This window comes from Tachypleus tridentatus, chromosome 6 (genome assembly GCF_004210375.1).
Source record: "Tachypleus tridentatus isolate NWPU-2018 chromosome 6, ASM421037v1, whole genome shotgun sequence".
Classification (NCBI taxonomy): Eukaryota; Metazoa; Arthropoda; class Merostomata; order Xiphosura; family Limulidae; genus Tachypleus; species Tachypleus tridentatus.
Genome location: NC_134830.1, coordinates 40,965,849 through 40,977,832, shown reverse-complemented (window position 1 = coordinate 40,977,832; position 11,984 = coordinate 40,965,849). Strand labels below are relative to the sequence as shown.

The 11,984-nt window shown below is 35.1% G+C and overlaps 1 protein-coding gene across 1 annotated transcript; it reads left to right on the top strand.

Annotated features, from left to right (window-relative positions):
• Positions 1-7,412: 7,412 nt before the first annotated feature.
• LOC143252314 (uncharacterized) lies at positions 7,413-8,929 on the top strand. Its single transcript, XM_076504251.1, has 2 exons — positions 7,413-7,572; positions 7,989-8,929. Exons 1-2 carry the CDS (start codon positions 7,492-7,494, stop codon positions 8,727-8,729), a joined length of 822 nt encoding a protein of 273 aa, XP_076360366.1. The 5' UTR covers positions 7,413-7,491; the 3' UTR covers positions 8,730-8,929.
• Positions 8,930-11,984: the final 3,055 nt, after the last annotated feature.

The following is an 11,984-nucleotide window of genomic DNA, read 5'->3' as shown; positions in this document are numbered from 1 at the left end:
AGTTCGCATTAGGAAGTATTAGGGATGTGGGCGCATTATAAAGGTGTTACAGCCAAATTCTTACATTCAGTCAAACAAGTGTTGGCTGCCCCACCTCTAGTTTATCAGTTCTAAGTTAGGGACGGCTTACACAGATAGCTCTTAAATAGCTTTGAGCGAATAACTAAAAACAAACTTATAATTGGCTGCAACTGATCACATGATCTAACACGTAAAATTGCACGTATTCGCCTCAAATACTTTCGAACTAAGACAACCTTGGTTTCTCTGTAAACAGCATGTTTGATGAAAATTCGCGATGTTTCCTCTGAAGGTAACTTTTTTATTCTTCTCGGGTTGTACAAGTATGTTTGTGAAGCTGCTGCATTTTTCTTGCTATTGCTACGGGCTAAGGCGTTTGCCCTACTTTTGAGTATTTTGTCCTTACCGATAAAACCACTTATACCTGCTGACACAGTCAGTTCTAAACGTTAATGTCCAATGTTTAACCTTGATCTACTCTCGAAAGACACTTCTTGTGGTGGGATCAGAAGACACCTAAGTGAAATCTCCTGGCTAAGTTATCTATCCATCTTATAAAAGTTGCAATAATTTTAAATTAACCGAGTCATGTAATTTCATAATTATTTTAGGAAAGAATATTATATACAGTTATTGGTGCGAGGTAGAAAAAACAATTCCTATTTTCAAATGTTCCCTATCTTCAACAATTAATTAAAGAGAAATTGTTACGTAATTTCATTAACAGAGTGAAGTCACTGATTACATTAGAAAAATGTGGGCCGAACAAAATTGTGAATAAGAATTATTAAAAAAATGGGCTTGATATGGCCAGGTGGGTTAAAGCGTTCGACTCGTAATCTGAGTGTCGCGGGTTCGAATCCCCGTCGCACCAAACATCCTTACCCTTTCAGCCGTGGAGGCGTTATAATGTGACGATCAATCTCACTATTCGTTAATAAAAGAGTAACCCAATAGTTGGCGGTGGGTGGTGATGATTAGCTGGCTTCCCTCTAGCTTTACACTGCTAAATTAGGGACGGCTAGCGCAGATAGCCCTCTGTAGCTTTGAGCGAAATTCCAAAAACAAACAAACAATTGGATTCAAAATATCGTGAAATTCCTTCTTTTTTTTTTTGAAAAATTATTTATTTTTCTTTCTATGTATATTTACTTATAATTATGTTTTGTTTGCTTTGGAATTAAGAACAAACCTGCACGATGCTCCATCTGTGTTCTGTCCACCACCAGTATCGAAACTCGGTTTCTAGCAGTGCCAGTCCGCCGACATACACTTAGTGGTATTACAAATAAGATGATAAATTGATCATTTGAAAACTGGTTTGATTTCTAATAAAAAGTTCTAACGTATCTATCTATCTTACTGCTCATTCACATAACACATATTTTGCAGAAATTATTTCTTGTAAGCCCTCAAGTGGCTCAGTTGTAAATCTGCGAGCGTACGACGCTAAAACTCAGGTGTAGCACATGTATCCTCTTTTACAGTTTTGCGTTTAACAATGAAACAAATTTCATGTGAAAGAAGAAGAAAAACTCACAAATTTATTTTTCATATGACAGAAAAATCAGGAAATCCAAACTATATTTTAGTGAGGAGAACATGGGAACCACAATTTTGAATACGAAGATCAACTGCATAACTTAAAAACACTGTAATAAAAATAATTTCAAGCTTTTAGAGAGAAGATACAGGAACCAGAGTCGTGTGAAATCACGCACTTCGTCAGAAACAGATTTCACGCTCACAATAGAATTATGAAATATTATATAAATAGTGTTTTAAAGAATTCATTTTCACGTAGTTGTGATTGTATACATTTTGAAAAGTTACTTTCTTCTAAAAAACTGAATGTTCCTAACATTTAATAGTAATCTTAAATTATCTTTATGTAAGTGATTTTCTTTACAGTTGTTATCTTCGCACGAATTTCTATTTAGTTTATAAATTCATTCTTTTACATACGTGAGAATTTATTTGTCCTCAATCTATACATTTAAAGGTGTGAATTCTTACGTAGTTCGCAACAAGTGGAGACACAAGTATAGAGAACAACGTTTCGAAAGTCTCTACAACAGGCGGTTGTCGTCCATTCTACAAAGTTTCATCATGAATACTCTGCCTAAACAATCTATCAAAGAAAATCCACATGTTGATGCTGAAACGTTAAGCTGTTTACCGTAATTTCATGACTAAAGAAATTAAGTCTTGGAATTTCAAATCCTATAGGCCTATATATATATGTATATATGTCGGAATTTGTGGTTTAAAATAAAACACAAAACTGTCTGACAGCAATTGTGGGCGGGTTCATGTGCAGTTTTAAATAAGAGCTATCTAGTTTCTTCACCAAATTTGGAATTTTTTCTTGTTTCATTTGTTGTTAAGATAACGAGTAGCTGAATCTTTTCTTAATCAGTTTGCCCATGATGAAGAAAGGCCCACCCGCCTTTTCAAAACGCACGACGCACAGGGTTTTGTCTTACATTGATTTCTTGAACCCACAAGTTTTCGTGGTGTCGAGAACAAACACATACGGATGAAACGTGATTTCATTTCTTCGCCCATAACATCAAGATATTTAAAAATGTAACAAGTTTATCCGTATACATTTTACTGATCTGTTTTGGTGAAATTAAGTAATTTATATCTAAACGAAGTTGAATGAATAAAAAACATCATGAGGAAGGACTGCGTTAAAAACAGCAAATCCCAACCTCTGATTAATTATATTATAACCATACAATATTCAAGCCATAAATCAAAACATATTAACATGAAAATTAAAAAAAATTAATTTAAATACGTTGCACTTTTTTAAAGGAATCCTAGGGTACAAGCTACAACGTGGGATAATAAAATGTATCCTAGACTTTGGAGGTGACTGAGAAAGTAGGAACCACATTGCAGTAGAGATACACCGTCTATCAGTCTTAACCTCCAATTTGCTAGTCTCACATAAAATTAGAAATTAGAAGAGCGAGACGTGGGTGCTCAAGCATATGTATTTTATGATTATAATATATATATATATGTATAAATAATGAAAACAATTACGTAATGAGCCTCATTTGTATGTAAATAAGAGATATATTAAAGTAACATCTAACACCTCTGAATACTAAAGAATAAGTGAAGAAAGATGATAATAGAAAACGCTTTTATGACACGTGTTTTAAATTTTGAAATATCTTTCTTATAAAACAAATGCATGTACAAATACGTATTTGATTTTTCAGTTATTGCAATGAGGATATTTTTAAAAAAATTCAGCCTTGATCGTTTTTAAAGATTAATATATGTAATAAGACATTTTCTCCCCGGAATGTTTTATCGGGAGACACGTGCATGTGTAAGTAGGTGTTTAATGTTTCTATAATTGTGATGAAGACATTTTTAAAGTTCCAGATTAGTTTCTTTTTAAAAATTAGCATATGTACCAGGACATATCTTGTTCCTGGAATGTGCTAATACATGTTTGATTTTTTGATGACTAAAATGAAAACATTTTTTTGTTTAGAATCGTTATTCTTAAACTGTCATACCTTTTACTGATATTCTTCAAATTCTTTTTAATGAGAAAAATGAAAAACATACATAAGAAATATTTCTTAATCATTGAAAATATTTACGAGTTTACGATTTAACATAATTATGCTCAGTTTTGATTGTGTCCTATGTTGCCATTGTTATTCTGTAGTAATTCCGTTGTCAGAGTATTAAACACCGGTCGTAAAGCTAGCGATAGAAACTCACCAGCTACATGCAAAGAATTATACTTCAACAGACATATCAATATGACTACAACATAGTAAAACAAACTCACCAGTTAAATATAAAGAGTTTAACAGACATGTCAATATGACTACAACATAGTAAAACAAACTCACCAGCTAAATATGGAGCTCAACAGACATATCAATATGACTACAACATAGTAAAACAAACTCACCAGTTAAATATAAAGAGTTCAACAGACACCAACAGAACAGGCTTTGTCTGGATGGCGGTATTGCTCTCTTTCCAGCTTTCCAAATATATCCCGGATATTTTACCACAACTGACCAGAAAAGGTTAATTTAAGTTATACTGATCACGATGAATAAGGTTAAAAAAATTAGAGAAGGTAACGCAGTGCATAACCAAATAAAATGTGGTTATATATACGTATGTACGTATGTGTGTGAAATTCAGTTAAACTACATAACTGAATAGTCTTTTTAATGGTATAAAGTTGATGTTATAATGTGTATCTCAGAACGTCTGGTATGTGTCCAAACGTTGTTCTCGGCTCATCAATAAAAGTGTTAATACCCATACCAGTCGTTCTGAGATACATTTTTATTTCACTTGGGTTTCTCGTCATCAAGGATGTTATACTGTGGTTTCCTATTTGATATTTTGTATTCTAATATAAAAGTGTCACCTTGATCGAATCTTTCTAGCTGTTGAACGTGTAAATCTGAAGTAACACATATATCGAGTGAAACTCGACAGCGAATAAGATAGGCCAGGAAGACATTTACGGACCGCTTCAAACTGTTTTTCCATCAGAATCATATAACAGATATATGTTTTAAAGAAAGACAAAGGAGAAGGGGCGTAAATACATTAGAAGTCACTGGAAAATATGAATTGGTAGGAGTTGTCTGTAAGACTATTTTATATTTAAATGTGACGTTTCTATTAATTAACCTTTTCATCACCAATAAAATCATCTTTCCTATACATAGTATTTAGTTATTACAACAATTTGAAGATTATTATACAACGAGTCTAAATATTCAAATTGATATAAAGTATTTGAAAAAAAAGACTATACAGATTTTGTAGCTTCAATATCATGCATCTTTAGAGAAGATTATATTTACAGAATGAAAGTTTATATTTCATATAGAAATACGATTAAATATAAATAATACAAGTATTTGTTATTGTAGTATTGTAGTCGTTTCGTATATTTGTTTTGAATTTCGCGCAAAGCTACCCGAGGGCTATCTCCGATAGCTGTCCCTAATTTAGCAGTGTAAGGCTAGAGGTAAGGCATCTAGTCATCACCACCCACCGCCAACTCTTGGGCTACTCTTTTGCCAACGAACAGTGGGATTGACCGTAACATTATAACGCCTCAACGGCTGAAAGGGCGAGCATGTTTGAAGTGACGGGGATTCGAACTCGCGACCCTTGGATTATGAATCGAGTGCTTTAACCACCTGACCATGCCGGGCCGCTATTGTAGTCTATAATCTATTAGGATACAGTAACAGGTCACATGATTTACTATAACCAATAGGCTGACAGCTGATCGTGTGCTTCGTTTATTTTTAAAGACTAAATAAATAAATTTCATTTTCATTCCCTGCTTTACTAGTTTCGAACGCAGAATAGTTTACTTTGGTAACAGCCATTGATAACTTATAAAACTCTCAATCCAACATTTGGCTACAGTTATACTCGCAAAAAATGTAAGAAAATACATTGAGTTTTTAATGATACCAGTCCAAGAAGATTCCAGATTGGCTATGAAGTCTAATATGAAGTCCAATATTTTTTCTTCGAAGATTTCGATTGTAGCAGGTGTACTGGTATTCAGGTATTTTTACTTTTATTTTTATGTATTAACATACGATTAATTAGCTTTTATAGATTAACTGATGAATCTTCATTTTCTAAAACTCACAATAACGCGTAAAGAGAGTTTTAGGCAGAGGTTCTGATAAATTTAAAGAGAAGTTAAAGCTATAATTCTTAGAATACATAATTTTGAGATAAAGAAATACATTTAAAATAATAGTAATTTACGTCTGACCATTAAACACACAATAATAAGAAAACCTTTTGTTGCAGTTCTGTCCTGAATATTCTAAAGTTTATATTACAGGAGATATATTGACGACACTGTATGTTACAAGAGCTATACTGATGACACTTTCGTAATATTTAACACAGTTTAGCCAGTTAACGTATTTCTACAGTTTTTGAATAGTAAAAATTCACTATTAAAAATCGACAGGATCGTAAAGTTTCGTTCTTGAATGCTCATATCTTAAATAACCAAGGATACATACCCATTTCACTAAAATCAGAGGCTTAGGAAGCAATTTAAAAGAGGATGGGCCCAAGGTTTATTTGAGGAGGTATCACCATAGGGTACTCAGTACGTCGAGGAAACTTTTTGGCCATATAAAATAATCGACATTTAAACTCAAAAACCAAATACTCTGTTGTTATTTTTGCCATACATCACTTCGCCAATATTTCTTTCACGATTAGGAATACAATTTAGAAATCTGTCAAACATCTATACTAACAAGTTCAGTCAAAACAAAACGGAATCAAGATGTTTTACATAAAAAACGTTAAATAACTTTAAATACAACATTGATTGAATACCTCGCTATTGGTGTATGGTCTTGTGTGCACGAACTTCACCGTGGGATGTATTGGATCAACCACTATCAGACCTCTATTCGAATAAAAAAAACGCCATGATTCTAAAACCGACAACACTAAGGTAACATCATGAACACTGTCCAAGCCAATGTGATTATATGTCTGCCTGCAGTTTATTCCACATCATTCTCTGCTAATAGGAAGTTTTACACCACTTGCCATTAAATTAAAAAAAAAAAAACACTCTTAATAAAAGAATAGAACATGAACTTCGATCGTGGAATATAAGGCGGATTAAAAACTTTTAATCTGCTAAAGCTGGAAATATTTTGTTAAACCTTCCACGTCTGTTATTTAATTTCCCAAGACGAAACACTTGTTTTCACTTTTTTATGGAACTTCGCTCAGCGTATAGAAGCCACGATTCCTCAAGCACAAATAACAATATAGACCATATCTAATAGTTTTTATAAATTTTGTAGTTTTTAAAGTACCCATAACCGCAACGAGGACATATTCATTTGTCAAAAACAAAATATAATGAAGAATATATAAAAGTCCCTTGGAAACATCCAAGTCATCCACGGCTGTTGTATATATAGATACAGGTGTGTATTTGTATTGTTTCTATGTATATCAGTGTTTTATAATACATATATATACAGTACAACTTCCTCGTCAGGTTTAAAATATTCGTCATAATTACAAGTGTTCATCTGACTTATAAGTATATATATATCTATGTGTATTAATACTAACAAACGTATTGACATCTTCATACCTTCCATTTAAAAGACCACAACGAACTTGACCTATATTCCAAAACTATGGATATTTTATGTTTTTTGAGAGATGCAGAGCCGTTTTCTAGATCAAGGCAAGGAGGAATAAGACGTTCGAAACAGAGACGTACACGTGAAGTTCTCGTGTGAATTTAGGCAGCCACGATGGCCTCCAAATATAGTTGTGTTTCCAGATGTTGCCTTGTTTGTTTTTTCTCATCACCCTGGAATCCTCTTGACTAACCAGTTTAATGAGGTCTACCTGTTGAATTGCTACTGTATAAAAGGAGATGCGATGGAGAAAGTGTTCAGTGGTTCACTGATTACCCACTCTAGCCACTTGTATCTTTTTAAGACGCTCACTATGATTCGCTGGGTAAGTAGAAAACTATTCAGACGGTATGATGGTTATTATTTTTTTTTACTGAAACCTAAGTACGATCCATGCCTTATAACTCGGCTGTCGATGTACGGATAGGCTATAACAAGTCGTACTTGGAAATATATCGTTATCAGTCTGACTACTGCAATTATGTCCCATCATCTATCGGTTTAAATCCAAATAAATTATTATTATTATTATTTAGTATTAATGTAACTTTGATAATCCTGGAATAAACTGTTTATTTTACCAACTTTTATGATTGGTAATTGCAAAGAAAAAAAAGTTACGTAGTTGAAATATCCTACGATTATAAGCAAATGAACATACTACATCAAATTCCTCAGTAACTCTATTTTATAAGTTATCTTGTCATTAAGTTGCCTTCATAAGTTTCCTTTTCTTCGCAGATCGTGCTTATTTCCTTGTGTGCGGCCACTTTGGCACAGTACACCTATGACGCATCTGCAAGTGCTCAGAAAGAGCAAGATCCGGAGGTCATTGTCCGAATTCAGGAGCAACAAAAGCGAGCTTTAATCGCCAGACAGCAACAGCAAACCCGGGCCATCTTGGAAGCACAGAAATACGACGAGAATCGCCCCCGTAACTATCACCCTCCAGCACCCGTTCACTTTGTTAAAGTTGGTAATAAGCTCGAGGGGGACTATGACTTCGGCTATGATACCGGTAAAGGACCTTTAGGACAGAGCTTTCGTAAGGAGGTTCGTCTTCCTGATGGTACAGTGAAGGGCGTTTACGGATACGTCGACGCTGATGGGAAACAGAGAACTGTTAAATACGTTGCTGGAAAGGCTGGATTCGTGGCTGCTGGAGACGTAGGTCCCGAAGATGTTCCTCGGGGTGTGGCTCCTGGTCCTGCCCCTAAACAACAGCCTCAGTATGCTCCTCCCGAGCAGTATGCCCCTGCTCCTGCCCAGCAATATGCCCCTGCTCCTGCCCAGCAATATGCTCCTCCTCCTGCTCAACAATATGCTCCTCCTCCTGCTCAACAATATGCTCCTCCTCCTGCTCAACAATATGCTCCTCCTCGTGCCCCAGCAAACTACAGAAACTCTCAGCAACAACAAGCTCGAAAACCCGTATTCGTCGACACATCTCTGTTAAACTATAATATTGGAGTGTCACAGTGAGATGTCTGTCTTCTTATATAGAATTTATACAAATTGTAAAATCGTAAAACTAAAAAAAAAAAAATCCAAAGCAAATCGCTTTCAGTATTGTAAGTACTCATGAGCTGCACTTGACATCAATGTCTATGATATTAGAAATCTCTAGAAAATTTATTTTACTATTTTTGAATGAAAGAATAAACGACAGTTTTTATATATGATCTTTCTTTTTGTTATGCACACAGTATTTTTTGTGTTTTACATGACAAACACAAAAACATAATTGTTACTATATATTTCTATGTTATTTTAAAAAACAAAGAGACTCGTAATCTGGTATAAGAAAGACAGAACTTTTTCACAAACAATATTGCGCTATGTCCGCGGACTTACAACAGCAGAAACCAGGTTTCGATACCAGTGGTGGGCAGAGCATAGATAGCTCATTAAATAGTTGTTGTTTTTTTTTTCAAATGACAGTGATATAAACTGTCGTAATCAAAAACAAGAAAGAGGAAAAAAATAGTAGAATGCTTGTTTGTTTGTTTGTTGTTTTTTTTTAATTTCACGCAAAGCTACCAGAGGGCTATGTGCGCTAGCCGTCTCTTACTTTGCAGTGTAAGACTAGAGGGAAGGTAGCTAGTCATCATCACCCATCGCCAACTCTTTCACCAACTAATAAACCGTTGGTAAACCCGCGAACCTCGGATTTCGAGTCGAGTGCCTTAACTTCCTGGACATACCTGGCCAATAAAATGCTTTAAATTTAAAAGTTTGCAAGTTATTTGTTTATTTACTACTTGTCCCCCGCTGGTTCAGCGATAAGTCGGGCCCGGCATGGCCAAGCGTGTTTAGGCGTGCGACTCGTAATCTGAGGGTCGCGAGTTCGCATCCCCGTCGCGCCAAACATGCTCGCCCTTTCAGCCTTGGAAACGTTATAATGTGACGGTCAATCCCACTATTCATTGGTAAAAGAGTAGCCCAAGCGTTGGCGGTGGGTCGTGATAACTAGCTGCCTTTCCTCTAGTCTTGCACTGCTAAATTGGGGACGGCTAGCACAGATAGCCCTCGAGTAGCTTTGTGCGAAATTCAAAACACATCAGCGATAAGTCTATGGATTTACAACGCAAAAATCAGGCGTTTGCTATCCCTCGATGGGATAGCCCGATGTGATTTTGCTATAAGAAAATATATACACACACACATATTTACTGTTAATAAGTAACGAAAATAAGATATATACTTTCAGAACTTACTATGTAATTTCACATAATTCTCTCATAAATCAGAATAGCACTTTTTGTTACTTAAATTACAGAGGTTCTCCAGTGGATTAGAGACAAGTATAAAAACTCACAACACTAAAATCCGGGATTCGATTCCCCGTGGTAGGCAGATTGCAGATAGCCCATTGTGTTGATTTGCGCTAAACCTCACAAGTGAAAATTACAGAATGTAGCATGGCCCAGTGAATAATGTGCCAGATTGCGAAACTCAATATCCATGGTTCTCTCGTATTACGTATTCGAGTCTTGTTTAAGATGTGTTTTGTTTTTTTTAATTTCGCACAAAGCTACTCGAGGGCTATTTGTGCTAGCCGTCCCTAATTTAGCAGTGTAAGACTAGAGGGAAGGCAGCTAGTCATCACCACCCACCGCCAACTCTTGGGCTACTCTTTTACCAACGAATAGTGGGATTGACCGTCATATTATACGCCCCCACGGCTGAAAGGGCGAGCATGTTTAGCGCGACGCGAACTCGCGACCCTCGGATTACGAGTCGCATGCCTTACGCGCTTGGCCATGCCAGGCCGTTGTTTAAGATAATTATTTTGTATATTTTCAAAAAAAAAAAATAATAACGCAAAATAGGCCAGTGTATTTCACCATACAGTAACTGTTTCAGATATATTCACTACACAGGCCCGCGAATGTATGCTTTGTGAAAGTTGTTTTTGGATTTTCCATAATTTAGCTACGAAAATCTTCTTTCTTTGATTTTATCACGTAAAGAGTTTTTACAAATCGAGAAGAAAAACTCGTACTTAGATCAAATTATTATTTCGTTTACAACAATAAACATTTTTTATTATTATTATGTTTGTTAATTAGCAAAAATACAAGCAAAAAAGAAGAATATGGAAGAACATTGATGTCAAAAAAATGTATCCTCCGTGATGACGAGAAAACCCACTTGTAGAGAAAATTATACACTTAAAATGTATCCTCGTTCATCCAGACTTCCTCGTGAAATTTATGTTTTTTAATCTCAAAACCATGTGTTGTGGTCTCTCTTATAGAGGTTACGTTACGACGTTTTGTGAAAACGTCTTACGTGATAGAGAAAAACGGATATCATTTACACATTCAGCATACAGGAATTACAGTTGAACATTTAAACATTTCTAGAAAATAAAACCGTCACAGGCCCATGTTACATGAGACAAAGTGAGTTATATATTTCATGTCTGTAGGAGAAAAATAAAACTACAACATTCATTCCTTTCGTGGAGTTTTCGATAGTCGTGTGTTGTTACCCCTATTTTCAAACGATTCTGAATAAAAAAAAATAAGACAAACTTACTTTCGTGGAGTTTTCGATAGTCGTATGTTGTTACCCCTATTTTCAAACGATTCTGAATAAAAAAACAACATAAGACAAACTTATATTTTCCAAAATACTTTTTATCATGACGTTTAATGCTAGTTTGTTATTTAACTTGGTTAATCAGACAGGAATTGCTGAAAGTTGAAACAGATAAACAAAACACAATCGAAGTAAACATTTTCTTTCAGTGTGGTTTGAATAACCATTCGGTGCCACAATGATTGAAACAAAGAATGCAGTACTTAAGAATTTATCAACGTTCCTTTTAGAAATCTGATTTAATTTTTCTGAACTGAACTTTGGGTTGAATGAATAGCATCCACTACATATAGTCGTTATACACAGAGGAAGACAATTGTAACTACATTGTCCACAGACTATAGATTCAGGAATGGCATAGTGCAATTGTTCATTGTACACACAGGAAGACAATTGTTCACAGAATGATTTAGTGCAGTGATATACTACATAAGCAACAGTACAATCCTAACTATACTATTCATAGCCTAACAATCCATGAATTGTAGAGTATATTTTAGGATCATTTTACGTGGTAAAGCTATTATTTGTTTGCTTTCTTATAGCAAAGCCACATCGTACTATCTGCTGAGTGTCCGAGGGGAATCCAAACTTTGGTTTTAGTGTTGTAAATCCGTAGACTTACCGCTG